At 44.2% G+C, this 18,205-nt stretch overlaps 1 protein-coding gene across 1 annotated transcript in view; it reads right to left on the bottom strand.

Moving 5' to 3' along the window:
• Positions 1-233: 233 nt before the first annotated feature.
• Positions 234-18,205, bottom strand: part of RGS21 (regulator of G protein signaling 21) — a 111,329-nt gene continuing 93,357 nt past the window's right edge. The window contains exon 5 of the mRNA XM_053468653.1: positions 234-678. Within this exon, the coding sequence (XP_053324628.1) occupies positions 478-678 (201 nt within the window). The 3' untranslated portion in view covers positions 234-477. The remainder of the gene's footprint in view (positions 679-18,205) is intronic.

Here is an 18,205-nt window from a genome sequence, read left to right as displayed (position 1 = left end):
GTATTTTATCTAATGAACAGAAATACATGTATTTTAACATTTTTGATATCTATTATGCAGCTAGTCAGCATAAGCAGGGCTAAATGGAAAAGCAAAAAAAAAAAAAAAAAACACCTGCCCGTCCTGGGGCATCGGGCGATAGGAATTGCGCATCCCTGCATTAAACCCCGATTATAGGCCGCACCCCCACACACTTTAAGTGGGGGAAAAGGTGTGGCCTTTAATTAGCCAATACATATAGTGCTGCTGGTAATTTACTGTGCCGTTGGTGTGCTTTTTGGTCAACTTTTAGATATCATGGACATAAAGAATATGCTTTTATTGAGACAAGTCTGCCTAATACAGTCAGTTTTGCATTCCATATACGGTAGTATATATCATCTATATTTGATTGAACATTGTACACTATTATTCTTCTCGTCCTTCCATGCACAAGGACCCCATTGTATTTCTACAATCTAACTGTATTCTATAAGGTCAGAAAAGCAGCCATTTCTTCTGCCCATTTTGTTGTTGCTTCTTTATCAAGTCCTTATAATTCTCTGATCGTAAAAATCGAGGAAATGAGTCCTTGGCCATAAGACACAGGATAAGCTTTTGAGCATCATCAAAACAATTAGATGTTGGCTGTGAGATGTTCTGGGAGATAATGTCTCTTGTCTTGTGGTCTATATTAACCTGTGGAAATTAAGTGAAATGTATGTCGGTAATTACATAATTTTTTTGTTAAATATTCAAATACATATTTTGGTATGTAGTTATATGTGTGTTACTTTATTACGAATAAAAAAAAATAAGTCTCATTATGCCACAAAACATAAAATGCCCAATATGTACCTATTATGTTTTTTTTATAAATAAGCATACCTTGGAACTCTCCGGTTCTCCAGGTCAATTCCTGAATCCTCTGGGTCGTGGGAGTGGGGCCTTGACATGCCCCGCTCGCTGCCCATTTGCCCTTTAAATGGAGGTGTTTCCCACGGACATAACGGGACCGCCCACTGATGTCACAGGCAATTTTTCTTAGTTGGCGTGCGCAGAAAATTTCTCTTGTGCAAAAAGTTTCTCAGAGCAAAAATTTTGTGCGCACAATATCCGCGCCGCATAAAGTTTCAAAAAAATTATAATTTTTTTCTTTTTTTGGGAAAAACTGTTGTGCGCACAATTTTTGGACATGTGCGCTCTCTAAAAAAGCTATGTGCGCGCACACAAGCGCACAGCTTAGAGGGAACACTGGTCACAGGACTGCCCACCGACCTCAGCAGGACCGCCTGCTGATGTCAGTGGGCAGTTCTGGCAAGGGAAGACTAGGGGTAGCCGGAGTGAAGAAGTTCCCAGGTATGGTTATAAGAGACATCAGTTTAACCCCTGTTAAACCCTAATGTCCCTCTTTCTCAGGACACCCACAAAAATTATATATGTACACGTCAGCTCTAGGGCTTTTTTTATGAAATAATATTCATAAATTAATACCGTATTTGCTCGATTATCTGAATGTTAATTTAGGAAAAAAAGAAAAAGCCTCAATATAAGACGACCCTATAGGAAAAATGTTTTACCAGTAAATGTTAATTCATGTAAACTATGTAAACTATTTTTTTTAATAAAAGCTATGATTGAGAAAAATATTTTGTTTTTAATTCCTTTTATTTTCCAACCTGCCCCCCCCAGTTGTGCACATCTGCCCCCAGGATTGTCACTCTGCCCCATAAATGCCTTAAACCCCCTATATGCCACTGTGCCCCATGATATGCCTTTTAACCCTCTAAATGCCACTGTGCCCCATGATATGCATTTTAACCCTCTATATGCCACTGTGCCCCATGATATGCCTTTTGACCCCCTATGTGCCACTCTGCCTTCAGAAATGCCTTATACCCCTATATGCCACTCTGGGTTGTTGTCTGCATTCATCGTGCAGACCTTCCCCGGCTTTCAGAGATCAGAGTTCCCCTCACCGGGGAACTCTGATCTCTGACAGCCGGGGAAGGTCTGCGTGATGGACGCAGACAACCACCGCTGCTAACCGGAAGGAGGTGCAGTTAGCAGTGGGGGTTGTCTGCGTCCACCGTGCAGACCTTCCCCGGCTGTCAGAGAGAACTCTGATCTCTGTCAGCCGGAAACGCGTAGACATCTACACACCGGGAGTCAGAAGCACCGGTAAACAGCGTTGTGGGGGATCTGGATCTTAGTCTCACAGTCAGACCTATTTGAGGTCTGATTATAAGACGGCCCCGATTATAAGACGAATTGTATTTTTCCGAGCATTTGCTCTGAAAAAAACCTTGTCTTATAATCGAGCAAATACGGTAAATGTATTGCATTTATTTTGCATGATTCCCACTAAAAAAAACGCTTTTTCAGTTTTACATGTACGTAAGTTACACACAGCTAGAGCCAACAGGGAAGAAATACTCAAAATAGGGCTGCAGCTAACGATTATTTTAATAATCGATTAGTTGGCCGATTATTTTTTCGATTAATCGATTAATCGGATAAAAAAATGCATGCTCTCTCTATTCACCTTCTTATTTAACTGACATAATAATAAAAGCTACAAGAACCCAAACACAGTGTTTCTCAAACTAGGTTTTAATACATAGTTATTAGTAAATATTAATTCATATGTTAACTATTTTTCATATTTAATAAAAACTATGAGAAAAAAGCCTTGTTTACATTTTTTTTTTACCAAACTGCCCCGGTTATGCACATCTGACCCCCAGCTATCCACTCTGCCCCCATATATGCCTTATACCTCTTATATGCCAGATTCCACTGTGCTCCCTGATATGCCACTGTGCCCCCGATATGCCTTATACTCCTTAGATAACAGTGAAATCAACTGAGCCCCCTGATATGCCTTATACCTCCAGATATGTCCCAAGCCGATATGCTACTCTGCCCCCCAATACTTGCCCACCAGATATGCTACTCTTCCACAACCACCCCCAAGACTTGCCCCCCATGCTCCAGGTGAGAAGAATTTTGTATTTTGTGTTATCTTTCTATCTTATCGTATATTATTCTTCATCTTTGTTTACTGGTGACAAAATTAGGCATTCTACTGGCCTTGTACAAAGTGTTTTAGTTGTTCAACCCGTTCGTGACAATGGCTGATTTTAGTTTTTTACCTTTGTGACAATTTTCTTTTAAATGTCTTTTCTTTTAATTTTCTTCTTTCTCGTTTACTGAAACCACCCAAGGTATATATTGTTTTTTTCAGGACAACAAGGGCTTTAATTATATATTATTTTGGTTGTATCATATAATTTACTACAAATAAGTATAAAATATTGTGCAAAAAATGAGAAAAAAGGACCTTTTCTGACTTTTACTTGAAAAATATTTACTCATCTATAGAAGCTAATGGGGAAAAAACCTGCTAAATAGATTCTACTATTTGTCCTGAGTTTAGAAATAACCAATGTTTTTATTTTGCAAATTATAGGGCAATAATTATTTCAAAACCACTTTTTCCAAATCTGGTAATTTTGCCCTATGTGCTTTTTGGGACATCTTTGAAGCCGGCCAATGCAATTTACCCCATCAAACTATATATTTTAGAAAACAAGACCCTCCAGGGTATTTCAAATACTAGTATTTTAACTCTTTCCATGCACTTATTCTACCACCAGTCTTAGTCAAACTTTTTCTTACTTCAGGTATGAATTCACAGCTCCTGGTATATGTCAAAAACCTCCCAATATTTGTTCAGCAATATCTTCTGAGTACATGATACCCAGAGCCGGACTGGGAATGAAAAGGAGCCCTGGAAACATTTGGAGACCAGCCCCATATAGTTTATCTCGCTGTTGTGCTCTTGTATCCACACACCCCCCTTATACATACCCGAGTCACACTATTTGCCTTACAAATAACTATAAAACATTATTTTTATCACATTATTTGTATTAAAATGCCAGAAAGCAAAAGTGTTAAAAGGCCCTGATAAATTAAATACATTAGACATAATGGAATCAAAACATTTGCTACTGCAAAACGTTTTAGATGAAAAAGTTCCATTTTATTCAGTAGAACAAAACAGTGATCACATTATTCTTCACGATATTCTTGTAAGAAACTTTTATTTCTTTATTAATTCATGTAAACTATTTTTTCATATTTAATAAAAGCTATTATTGAGAAAAATATATATTTTTTGTTTTGATTTCCTTTTATTTGCCAACCTGCCCCCCCAGTTATGCACATCTGCCCCCAGGCTTGCCACTCTGCCCCCCAGAAATGCCTTATACCCCCTATATGCCACTCTGCCTCCAGAAATGCCTTATATCCCTATATGCCACTCTGCCCCATGCATATCATGGGGCAGAATAGCATATAGGAGGGTATAAGGCATATCAGGGAGGCAGAGTGGCATATAGGGGGTTAAAAGCTATTTCGGGAGGCACAGTGGCATATAGTGGGTTAAAAGGCATTTCTGGAGGCAGAGTGGCATAAAGGGGGTTTAAAGGCACATATCATGGGGCACTCTGCCTCCAAAAAAGCCTTATGCCCCCCATATAACAACCCCCCCGACTTACCACTGCTTCTGACTCCCTGGTGTCTGGTGGGGGCAGCGGGTGGAGGCCGGCGTTTATTAATTAAATCGGCCGCCCAATGGCCGTGTCTCAGCTCTTCGTCCCACCCCTTTTTAGACGTGGGCCGAAGTGCTGAGGCAGGCCATTGGACGGCTCGGTGCGTCCACGCCGGCCCCTTTAATTTCATTAGGCGCTTGCTTGCTGACGCTCAGCGGCTGTTTTGAATGTTGTTCTGCCGGTGGGCCAGTCCGGCCCTGGTGATACCACCCATGCAGAGGTTTGAATTTTGACGTGTTGAAAATTCTGCCCACGTATCCTTTTTGGGATATCTTTGAATGCGAGAATTTTTGTGAAGATATAGCACTAATTTTAGGACTTGCTCATAAAAATAAACTCTCTCTCTTCTTTATTTTTTTACATTTTTTAAATTTATTGTGATTAGAAAGCTGGGCTCCATTGACTTGCATGGTTGAATGAAGGTGAGAGAGACCCTCTTGGAAACTTGTTTATTTTTTTAAAGGACGCCACCATCATGCGAGAGGCAAAATCTCTCAAAGTGACGCTTTTGACCGCTCTCCACTATCGAGGCAATTCAGCGACACCGTTTAAGCTTTGGGGGCAATCGTTGATTGCAATATATAAAATATATGGCGATGTTGACATCTGGGGGAAGGGCCACAGGGGGCCCCTGCTGCTGCTCTCTGTGTTGCTGAATGCCTCAACATCAATGCATTACAGCAACACCGTTTGGATGAAGAAAGCGATTATAGATCACTTTCTAAACCTGTTTAAAGTTATGACGTGCAAGACACGTCATTTGTCATCATGGGGTTGTCTTATAATCGAGCAAATACGCTACATTTGAAGATTTTATTATTTATAGTTACGGCAGATATGAAAGCACAGTGAAAAGTGGTAAAAGTTGATCAGCAAGTACAATCCATTGTTATGGTGATTAGACCACATTTACATGTTTGCCCCAAAACAGCTCTATTGCGTGGCAACGTCCATTTATCAACACAGTATGCCAGCCACAGGCATGTCAAAATCCAGCTAATAACACACAATTTGCCGGCCACAGGCATAGCAAAGTTCAATTAATTACAGCTGTTATGCCAGCCACTGGAGTGATAAAGCCAGTTATCAAAACAGTCTGCCAGCCACAGACATAGCAGTCCAGTATCTATTCATATTCAAATAATCATATACTTCCTCCCACCGTCACTCTCCTCCACCATAACTAACCATATAATATATATTATAATAAATAATATGTAAAAAGTATGTGCGCATTCACTGCAGGGTCACATGACGTATCATGACCCTGATACGTTCCTGTCTCCCCGTGTCGATTCAAAATATGAAAAAATAACCAATAAGAATAGTGCTCAACACCCTATATCAGCCCAAGAGCTCCTCCTCCTCTTTCTTTGCTGCTTAGCCTCCAGGTGAGAACCTTCTAGTTTATTTGTATATTGCCATATATATTTTATATGTACCATTTATTGGTATTTTCTTATTATATAGTGATTGAGCACCTAGGGTTGTGCAGCCACATACCAGTGCCCTGACATAGCAGCGGATGTTGTCCAGAACAAAATAAAGTGATATCCTGCAGGCACCCTGGAGCAGGCATGAGACATAGCTCTACAGATGAATGTGCAGGATGCTTCAGGCTGGGAGTAGGGAAGCTAAGCAGAGTAACAGCAGAAAGACAGGAACAAACAGAGGCATGGAGCTCCGAAGCCTGGATGGGGCCTGACACAGGGGGCAGCACGCATCCTTTACAATCCCTTAACAACCCAAGAACAAATGTGCACTTTTAAAACATATAGCGGTGGTAGAAGTGGAGGATGTCTGCGCGCAAAGCTCCATCGTTTACCAGCTGCCAGAGTGGACGATCTAAGTCCCCTGCAGCGCTGCAGGGGATCCTCCTCTCTTGCAGCCGGTGAATGTCTGTGCTATGCACGCAGACAACCTCTGCTTCTGCCCGGCATTTCCGCTGGGGCTTTTAATATGGAGCTTGGTCATAGAAGCCCAGGAGGAAGTGCCGGCAGCAACAGAGGTTGCCAGAGAGGAGGATCCTGGTTCCTCATGTCATATCCAAGCAAATACTGTATTTTTTTTATCTGCTGCAGTCTTAGTAAATCAATAAAATGAACAATAGTTATGCAGCTTCTCCAATCCACTCCACCCCAGTAAATGTTCTGCTCTACACTTTTGACACTTACAGTATGGTAGATACGCCTTAATCTCGGCTTCCACAAAAGGAACCCAGCACTCGGTTGTGAGGTGGTGCAAGAGCCAGGGTACCACCAAGTCCTTTAATACATAAAAATAAAAAAGCAGAGTCTCAGCACTCAAATGGTAAGGTGAGTTTATTTCACACAGTGACAGTGCTTCAACACTGTCACTGACTACCTCACACTCCCATCACTCTGTGGCTGCTGACAAGTTCAATGGTGTCGGCACACTTATATGTACAGTCAGGGCTGGTGCAAGGATTTTTGCCACCCTAGACAAAACATAATTTTGCCGCCCCTGGCTCCACCCCCACAAGCCCCTCCACTTTTGTCACACCCTCTTAGATCCCACTCCTCCCCATAGGGACTGCGAGCCACGGCTGCGCTTACTGAATGACCGTGTCTCGTGGCTGCAGCCTGCACTGCTGCCTGCCTCCCATCAAGTGACCGTGAGTTCTACCCAGGCTGTGGAGCTGCATATCTCAATCTTGCTTCAGTTTCTCTGTCTTGCTTCAATCCATTCTTGATCTTCCATTCCTTGTTTCTAGTTCTGCTCTTTGCTTCAGCTCTGTTTCCTTCATAGGTGTGCCCCACCCGTTATGTTTGTCTCAGTCTGCAGTTTAACCCCTGCAATCCCAGGGGTTTTTGGTACCTCAAGTCCCAGAGCAATTTTGCCATTTTTGCGCTATGTCAGTTCAACGATTATTTTCTTTTCCTGTGAATAGTGTACCCATGTAAACTATATATTGTTTTTTCAAGGAGAGATAGAGCTTTCTTTTGATACCATAGTTGGATGATTAGCTGAATTTTTTAAAATTTTCCCTCTGAATCCTCACAAAATTAGGTAAAGTGATGGAAAATCCCCTCCAAGTTTATCAAATCAGGAGTCCTGATTTCAGAAATACCTAATTTATATAGATTTTCCATACTTTCCCAGCACCAGGGAACATACTATAAGGTGTATATTTTTGAATTGTTATGCTTATGGCTTAACGGGTTTGGGGGTTGTGAACGGGGGCAGGAGGGTTATACTGGGTAGATGTTATGCTAGGGCAATGGGATGTAAGGTTTTTAAATTTTTTGTATTTTTTTAAAATATATATATATATATATATATATATATATATACACCTCCTGAACATGTTATTAATGTCAGTGATGTCACAATGACATCACTTAGCTCACTTTATTATTTTAATGAATTTTTTAAATGAATACCTTTTTTTTTTTTTTTCTCCTTCTCTGTTTCAGGACGGGAGGGGGGTGAGAGACATGGTTTCCCCGTGATCCCCCTGCACCAATCACACTGTGATCTCTATGTAGGTCCTCACAGACGTGCATAGAGATCGCAGCGTCTGTGCCTCATCGGAGGACAGGATATCCCCTGCAGGGGGAGAGTGGCGCCTGCATCTCCGGTCCGTCCTGTGTCACATTCGGGGCCTAGGAAGCACCGGAGTTCCCATCCGGTGAGGTCCGGTAGGGCCGGCAGGCCTCGCCCGGAGGTGCAGCCGCTCCATTCATCCCTGCCGCAGTCCCGATCCAGCTCCGGGGAGGAGCTTGGCGGCGTGGTCGCGGGCTCCGTTACCGGAACGTCCGGAGCCGCCGACGAGCCTTCATCGCGGCCCGGTGATGCGGGCCGCAGCAGCGACGTCGATTTCTGGCGCCCGGGTGCTATTGGCTCCTTTGGGAACTCATTTAAAGCAGGAAGTGAGAGAAAAGATTTGGAAGGGGGAAGATGTGGAAAATTTTTCGCTCCTTCCTCTTGAGAAATTGAATTTGGATTGGCCGTCTAAGAATGAGGCCCCTAAAAAAGAGGATGAGGATCCGCACAGATCAGGGTCAATGGGATACTGTCGGATAGACTTTGCCTTGCCAATGGCACGAGGCAGGGCTGTCCGTTATCCCCACTTTTATTCATCTTAGCTATGGAACCTCTGGCCCAAGCACTGCGGGTCAATAAGGATATTGTAGGATGCGACGTCTCCAAGGTCACACATAAAGTGGCAATATATGCCGACAATTTATTATGCATAGTTACAGACCCTTTCCACTCCCTCCGTCACATATCTAGGGAATTGAGCGAGTACGGGGCATTATCTAACTTCAAGGTCAACATTCAAAAGTCGGAGATTGTGGGGGTTAACATCCCAGATGCCGTGAGACACAAGATAAGCAGCACCTTCCCATTTAAATGGCAAGCCACGGCAGCTACTTCTCTCCTTGAATTATGATACTTTATTGACATCGGTGACCACTGATTTGCGAACATGGGCGGTACCTCATATTTCGTGGTTTGGCCGCATTGGGGTCCTGAAAATGAGAAAAAAAGAGGATGAGGAGAAGCAGTGATACCGTTTGATTCCTCACACCTTTTCTAATTGGCTGTAGGCTTTTGCCATTTTGGCCAGTGTGATTGGTCAAAAGGCGCCTGAGCATTGTTCTGGGTTATTTTGCTACCTTGACTCGATTGGGGAAGCGTACCTGGTTTACGGTGGGCAAGCATGGTTGCGTTATGATGAGCAGTTCAGGCAGTGCATGGCAGTGCGCCCTGGGGTTCGTTGGGACCATAAGGATATAGCACTGTGGCTGCGTGTTATGACGCCGGGTCGGCCTGGTTCGCAGCCTTCTCAGGTGGGAGCCGGCACTTCCGGTACAGGAGTGTCGGCTGGGAAGCAGAAAGGATACTGCTGGAAGTTTAATGAAGGCCAGTTTAGATGGGGCACATTGTGTCGCTTTAAACACGAATGCTCCGGCTGTAGTGGGGCCCACCCGCTTACCAAGTGTCTCAAGTGGCAGAAGGGAAGTAAGTCCGGTGCTTGAAAAAGAGGTGACTCCGGTGCGGCTGGAGATGATGCTGCCGTGGCTGATTAAATATCCCGATAGGGACGCTGCCCTATTGCTGGAGGAGGGTTTTCGGGACGGTTTCGCATTCCGTCTAGGGTTGAAGGTTTATCTGCGCGGTCACGTAATCTGAAATCTGCGTTGTTTCCGACCGTTGTTTCTGATAAATTGTACAAGGAGATTCAGTTGGGGAGAATGGCGGGTCCTTTTCCTTCTTCCCCAATTCCTGATTTACGGTTGTCTCCACTGGGGCTGGTTCCTAAAAAGGAGCCAGGAAAATTTTGGTTGCTCCATCATCTGTCATATCCAAAGGGGCAGTCGGTAAATGATGGTATTGACCCGGCGCTGTGTACGGTATCTTATGCGTCTTTTGACAGGGCGCCTCATTGGGTGAGGGTGTCCGGTAGGGGGTCGTTAATGGCGAAAGTTGATATTGAGGCGGCCTTTCGTCTTCTGCCTGTACATCCTGAGAGTTTTCATTTGTTGGGGTGTTTTGGGGGTGATGGGTTTTTTGTTGACTGATGTCTTCCGATGGGTTGCTCCATTTCTTGCGCGTATTTTGAGAAGTTTAGCACATTCCTGGAGTGGGTGGTTAGGGAAGTCACAGGTCTCCCTTCTATTATCCATTATTTAGACGATTTTTTATGTGTCGGTCTGGCGGGTTCTTCCCAGTGTGCAGTTTTGTTGGCTATGGTGCAACAGGTGGCGCGTCTCTTTGGTGTCCCGTTGGCGCCTGAAAAGACTGAGGGGCTGTGTTGTTCTTTGAGTTTCTTAGGTATTGAAATTGATTCGGTTAATATGTCTTACAGACTCCCTGAGGCGAAAGTTGTTGAGCTTCGTTTTTGGTTGCGAGTTTTCGGCGGCTGCACAATGTTACTTTATGGCAGTTGCAGTCTTTATTGGGTAAATTGAATTTTGCATCTCGGATTATGCCAATGGGCAGGGTTTTTTCAAGGCGTTTATCGTTGTTGGTAGTAGGTGTTGGTGTGTTGGGAGCTGGCCGGCCGGCTGGGCTCAGGTGGGCTTGACTAAGAATTTGACTTTTCTGGAGTTATTTCCCATTTTGGTGGCAGTGGAGGTTTGGGGTGATCGGCTTGCTAATCGCCAGGTTAGTTTTTGGTGCGACAACCTTGCGGTGGTTCAGGCGATTTCTAATCTCACTTCTTCCTCGGTTCCTGTGTTGCGCTTGTTGTGGCGATTGGTGTTGCGTTGTCTTCAGCTCAATATGTGCCTTAGAGCTTCTCTCGTTCCTGGTGTTGATAACTGTATAACGGACTCCCTTTCTCGTTTGCAGTGGGACCAGTTCTTCGCCTTGGCGCCCGGGGCGGACAAGGTGGGCACGGATTTTCCGGTTTGGATGTGGACTCTGGGCGAGCTGGAGTAGAGATCCTTCTGCAGTGTTCCCTGGTCCCTTCCACACGTTGTTTTTACGATAAGGTTTGGGGTGAATGGTCTGCATTTTGGGATGAGGCTGCAAATTTGGAACGGGGTCTCAGTAGGGCTGAGTGCCTGTTGTGGCTGGTGGGCTATTGGTTTAGTAGTGGGGTATCGGTAGCTGGTTTGCATTGCCGGATGGCGCCTTGGCCTTCCATTTTAAGGCAGGTGGGGAGCCTGATTTCACTAAGCATTTCATGGTGCGTCAGGCTCTGCGGGGTTATCGGAGAGGAGCCTTTAGACGGGATTCGAGGAGGCCGGTTTCCTATCCCTTACTTTTAGATTTAGTGGCGTTTTTGGAAGGGGCATGTGTGTCCCTGGAGGAGTTCCTGTTGTTTCGGCTGGCGTTTGCTTTCGCTTTCTTTGGTGCATTCCGTATTGGGGAACCAGTGAGCCCCAGCAAGGCTGTCCCTGGGGGCATCCTGTTTGAGGACGTATTGTTGATTAGTGGGGGTGTCCGGTTGGCCATTAGGAGGTCCAAGACGGGCAAGCACCGTTTTATTGTTTTGTAGGCTCTGCCTGGTTTTGCAGTGTGCCCGCATGGCTGTCTGGACGCTTAACTTGCAGTACGGCCTAGGGGTGGGGGGCCTTTGCTGTTACATATGGACGGGTCCCCTTTGTCCCGTTTCCATTTTATTGCTTTGTTCAAGCGGGTTCTTGTGAGCCTCGGTTTGTTGTTCAGTGAATATGGGTCCCATTCCTTTCGGATTGGGGCGGCTACAGAAGCTGCACGGTTGGGGTTGCGTCAGGAGGTGATTATTAGATTGGGTAGGTGGGAGTCTAGTCGTTTTCAGTCATATGTTCGTCCTCATTTATTGTGATGTTTTTGTTTTCCTGACGGTTAATTTTCTTTGTTTGTTTTGCAGGAGCGGTTTGGATCCTGGGTGGGGCACTCTTATGTTTTCTGTGCGGCGAGACGGGCTGAGGTGCATCCAAACGAGAGGCAGCTAGGTCTTGATCCCGCGCTATTGAGGGTCCGCTGGCTCGGTTTCCGAGGTATGCGTTGGGATTGTGTGTCTCGGGAAGTGTCTCGCCACGTTCAGATCCATGGAGTGCCTCGGATCCTGCTCCTGAATGTCGGTGAGAAAGATTTATGTTCAGTTCCTATCAGGGCGCTGATAGCCAATATTAAGGCGGAGCTGCTTCAGCTTTGGGCCGCTTATCTGGGGACTGGGTTTGTTTGGTCGGAGATCGTTGGCCGATTAAGTTGGCGTGGGGCCAACTCGTTGGCTGGTATTGAGCGGGCTCGTAAGCAGGTTAACAGGTCTGTTTCACGTTTTGTGGCCTTTCGGGATGGAATTGTCGTTAGGCATAGGGATTTGGAGGGGGATGTAACAGGCTTGTTCCTGGAGGACGGTGTTCATTTGTCCGATATTGGTTTAGATATTTGGCTGCTTGACGTTCAGTCAGGTTTGGAGAGGGCCGAGGCTGTGTTGGGGAGCCGGTGAAGCACAAGGGGATGGCAATCACTGGCTTTGGCCGGGAACTCAGGTTTTTTACGCTGGTACGGTGCAGGAGTTAGCCATCTAGGTATGGTTACTTGTGGTGCACAGAGGTGTAAGTGCAGGACACTCCAGAGGCATTCGCCCCTGTGAATCGTATGGTCGTGTGACTGCCGCGCTAGGGGACGCCGGCAGTTCCAGCAGGGAGACAGGTGGTTAAGCCCATACCAGCAGGTTACTTATTTGGTTATTAATTTGGTTATTAATTGGTTACAATTGGTTATAAGTTTGCTTTCATTTTGATGATAAATATTTATATACTGTGTCAAAATGTGTTTGGCTAATAATGGTTGACACTTTGTAAAACATAAAGGTTGAGTGTCACGGTGCTGTAGTTATTTGCAGTCCGCACCGTGGACAAATAAATTCCATATCTGACGATTAATAAAGTTTTGAAATAAGTGTCTCTTGTCTTAATGTAAGAGGTACCGAAACTGGACGCTACTTCATTCATGTATAATGTATATCTTGTCTGGTTATGTTTATTCCTTGTCTTGTGCCCTGTATTATGTATATCTAGTCTGGTTATGTTTCTTGCCTGGTCTCCCTATCCCTTGCTCGCTATGTTTCAGCCATTACTCTGCTTAGCTTCCACACTCCCAGCCTGCAGCATCCCGCACATGAGTCTTGTGCTATGTCTCATGCCTGTTCCAGGGTTCCTGCAGGATTTATCTTTGCTTTGTTCTGGACTAAATCCGCTGCTATATCAGGGCGCTGGTATGTGGCTGCACAACCCTAGATGCTCACCACCCAGGTGAGTGCAGTCGTCCTGCATCAGGCCCTGTCCTGTGACTCCGCTACTGCATACTGAACTCCTGAACTCCATCTTTGGGCGTCCTGGGTCATTACAGTCGTCTGTATGGACCCAGTTCCTGACAAAAGCAGCCCTGGAAACATTTGGAGACCAGCCCCATATAGTTTATCTCGCGGTCAAGCTCTTATATCCTCACGCATACCCGAGTCACACTATTTGCCATACAAATGACTATAACACATTCTTTTTATCACATTATTTGTATTCAAATGCCAGAAAGCACACGTTTTAAAAGGCCCTAATAAATTAAGTACATTAGACATAATGGAATCAAAAAATTTGCTACTGCAAACATTTTTAGATGAAAAAGTTCCACTGGAACAAAACAGTGATCACATTATTCTTCACGATATTCTTGTAAGAAACTTTAATTTCTTTATTCATGTAAAAAAAAAATTCATATTTAATAAAAGCAGTGATTGAGAAAAATATTCTTTTTGTTTTTATTTCCTTTTATTTGCTGACCTGTTCCCCCAGTTATGCACATCTGCCCCCAGGCTTGCCACTCCTTACCACTGCTTCTGGTGTCTGGTGAGGGCAGCTCTTCGTCCCAACCCTTTTAAGACATGGACCGAAGTGCTGAGGCACTGCCATTGGGCGGCGCGGTGTGTGCACAGCAGCCCCTTTAACTTCATTAGGTGCCGGCGGCTAGATGAGGCGGCCTGGATGCCGTTTTCAATCCCGCTCGCGGCTGTTTTGAAGGTTGGTCTGTCGGACGGCGGTTTCCGGCTGCCGGCGCCCCCTCCAAGTATGGGCCCTAGGAGGGTGCCTACTTTGCCTATACGTGGCATTCAATATATGCTTATCCATTCCCCTTGTAAATGCTGATTAGCCAGAGCAAAAAAAGTAAGTAGTCAGAAGAAAAGTAGTCAGACCACACATGGAATACTGTGTACAGTACTGGGCACCAGTGTACAAGAAAGATATAGTGGAGCTGGAGAGGGTTCAAAGACGGGCAACCAGAGTAATAAGGGGAATGGAAGGACTACAGTACCCAGAAAGATTATCAGAATTAGGGTTATTTAGTTTGGAAAAAAGACGGCTTAGGGGGGACTTAATAACTATGTATAAATATATAAGGGACAGTACAGAGATCACTCCCAGGACCTATTTATACCCAGGACTGTATCTATAACAAGGGGACATCCTCTACGGCTGGAGGAAAGAAGGTTTCTACACCAGCACAGACGGGTGTTCTTTACAGTAAGAGCGGTGAGACTATGGAACTCTCTGCCAGAGGAAGTGGTAACGGTAAACTCAATAAAAGAGTTTAAAAGGAGCCTGGACGTGTTTCTTGAAAGCAATAATATTACAAGTTATGGATATTAGATTAATAGGGACAGAACGTTGATCCAGGGATTTATTCTGATTGCCATATTTGGAGTTGGGAAGGAATTTTCCCCCTGGTATGGGGCAATTGGCATCTGCTTCATAAGGGTTTTTTGCCTTCCTCTGGATCAACACAGTAGGGACACAATATGTATATAGGTTGAACTTGATGGACTTTGGTCTTTTTTCAACCTTATGAACTATGTTACTATGTTACTATGTAAGGAAAAAAACTTCACAGGTTGTTGGACCCATCAATCACACCCATAACATCAATGAGACCATCAACCCCTACCCCATTTTTTTTGGCTTCAGTCATTGCTATGTACCCTCCTACACACAGTCCCTTCCCACTTTATCTCATCAGAGAGCTCCAAAATAAGCTGCAATGGTGCCAAAATGTGGCAAACTAATTAATCTTAACAACATTTCTGACATTTTACTATTTGTTTGTTTCATTGGGGGCCCTGCTCGTTATCTAAGATTTGAACAAACACAGAAAATTGGCAAATTTCCTTAAAAATAAAGTGTGTTCAAATCTGAATGCACAAGTCTGGTGTCTAATACCACTCTCACTGATATAGCACTTTTCCTCACCACATTTTGGTCCATAGTGCTGTGAACACTTAGTTGTCCAAGCATGATGGGAGTTTGAGTGGCATACCAGATTGATGCGAGATTTTCATCTGCTGTTTACTTAATTTGGGAACTTCTTATTATCTTGAAAAATTGAAGGACCTTTCAGTATTGTGCTTTAGGTAGTAGATCCTAAATAAAACATGTTGGTTAGCAAGTTACTGTTAGTTAAATGATAATTTTATTTCAAGACACGGAGGCTCATATTGTGCATTAACCCTTTCTTTGTTCCCAACAGCAGCAAAGAAAAAATACAGTATGGCTAGATTTCCATTTGTTTTTTTTTGCTAAAAACGCCTATAAAAACGCCAATAGCGCCACCTGGCGTTTTTTTTGTGAAAAACGGCTGCAGCCAGATGTTAGCTGTAATTCAATAGGAAATCGCAAAATGCCATTTCCACTTGGCGTTTTTCTGTTTGGCATTTTTTCAGTCCTCTTTGGCGTTTTTCTGCTTTTTTGGGCTCTGTGGCAGTTTTTCAAAATCGCAGCATGTTGACACTCTGGCGTTTTTTGCAAGAAATCTTGGCTTTTTTTCTCCAATAGAAGTCTATGGGAGAGAAAAAACGCCATGAAAAAGCCATGTGGGTTTATTGCCTTGGCGTTTTTTATGGCGTTTTTTCCACAGTTACAATGCAGAGGATGGACCCAGTATCTGTGTGTCCTACGAGAAATAGGCTGAAAACAAACAGTTTCACACAAAACAAAGTCCTGGACTGGTTCATATTGAATTTTACACCATTTGGAACAAACATGCCATTACAAACAAACATACGCGACCGGATCCTGCGTGCCAAAAGCAACAGCAAACAATAGGTAGAAAAAAACCACAAGGAAGTACACAACAGCTCCTCCCATACCATCCCCATTAGGCTAGGTTTCCACTTGGGTTTTTGTCCGGCGTTTTTTTCTTGATGAAAAACGCCAGGAAAACTGCCAAGAAAACTGCCACTGCATTTACCTGCGTTTTGGCGTTTTTTCTGCAGTTTTTTCTGGCGTTTTAGCCTTTCTGTGGAAATTGCTTTTTTTGACCTTAGGCAGTTTTTCCAGCCTTTACAAGTTACAAGTTTCACACAGCTAAAAGGGATTAGGATAAATGGCAAGTATCTGCCCTCTCCTGATGTCATTTACTTGGTAGACCCTTTTGTCTCTTTTCTGTGGTTTGTAAGGCATGCTTTATTTCGAATGTCTGCTCCTCTGGGAAGATTGGCCCCAAATGATGGTGCAAATTGTTTGCTGTTGCTTTTGGCACGCAGGATCCAGTTGATGCGTTGGGTATGTTTGTTTGTAATGGCATGTTTGTTCCAAATGGTGTAAAATTCAATATGAACCAGTCCAGGACTTTGTTTTGTGTGAAACTGTTTGTTTTCAGCCTATTTCTCGTAGGACACACAGATACTGGGTCCATCCTCTGCATTGTAACTGTGGAAAAAACGCCATAAAAAACACCAAGGCAATAAACCCACATGGCTTTTTCATGGCGTTTTTTCTCTCCCATAGACTTCTATTGGAGAAAAACGCCAAGATTTCCTTGCAAAAAACGCCAGAGTGTCAACATGCTACGATTTTGAAAAACTGCCACAGAGCCCAAAAAAGCAGAAAAACGCCAAAGAGGACTGAAAAAAACGCCAAACAGAAAAACGCCAAGTGGAAATGGCATTTTGCGATTTCCTATTGAAGAACAGCTAACATCTGGCTGCAGCCGTTTTTCACTAAAAAAACGTAAGGTGGCGCTATTGGCGTTTTTATGTGCGTTTTTAGCAAAAAAAAACCAAGTGGAAATCTAGCCTAACAGTATAAAAGGGATAGCACAGCCCACACACTTCCTCTTTCTTTGCTGCTCCCATACAACAGATAAGTACCTTTTCGTTATATTAAAACACATTTCTTGATTGCTTGTCTGTTTTATCCGTCCGGACCGCGGGGGTTTCCCCCACCGCGGTCTGTCATATGAGTGTATTGCTGTTACTATTTGTGTTCATTATTCCTTATTTGAGTTTATTACTTATTTGTCTTTTCCGTTTCCTGGTCTCTATCACACCGTACCGGTGTTTTTTTCCCCTCTTACGTCCCTCTCTGTTTTTTCTCCCGGCGTTTTTCTTTTTCCCCTGTGCCTCTCTTACCTTTCTGTGCTTTGCATCCGTTTCCCTGGTGTCCTTCTCGCGGCTTGTTTCTTTAGTTCTACTTTGCCGCCGTCCATCGCATCGTTTCTCTTCTCCTCGAGCGTCGCAGGCGTCATTGTCTGCTCACGCGGCCATTGACGTTCTGAGACTCCTCCCTTTCTCGTTCGCGGGCATTCTTTGCATGCCTCTCGTGTGAGATAGGAGCCTCGGAACGGGTGTCTTGTTCTCTCAGCCGGTACAGTCGGTTAGTTCTTCTCCTTTTCAGGTCTCTTCAGCTGTCCGTTTTTTCGGACATATTGCGTTTTTCTTTCTCTCCTTAAAGGGGCAAATCCCTATATACTCATATACCGTTTTAGTAATTTCAAATTATGACTGGCCGTCAATCTCCCTCCAGGGATGTATCTTCTCAGGACCCCTCTATCAATGAGGATCATATGCCTGATATCCCAGCTTTTGATCCCTTACAGGAATTAAATAATTCTGTTTCCTTGGCCATAGCCTCTGCTATGTCTTCCATGACATCAGCACTGTCAGTCTTCTTGACCCAGGCCATTCAGAAATCCCTACCTGGGTCTTCACAGGCCCCAGATCCCCTCTGATTCTGTTGTTAAACCACCTGGGGGAAGGAAGGTTTCATTTAAAACACACCATACAGGTGTTTCAGCCTCCCGAACCTCTTTGAGTGATGATGCTAATTCCATCATTGAGTGCGTTCCTCCTAAACACAAGCGAGCCCTTACCCGCC

Source organism: Spea bombifrons, chromosome 6 (genome assembly GCF_027358695.1).
Source record: "Spea bombifrons isolate aSpeBom1 chromosome 6, aSpeBom1.2.pri, whole genome shotgun sequence".
NCBI classification, from domain to species: Eukaryota; Metazoa; Chordata; class Amphibia; order Anura; family Pelobatidae; genus Spea; species Spea bombifrons.
This window is presented reverse-complemented; position numbering and strand designations above follow the sequence as displayed.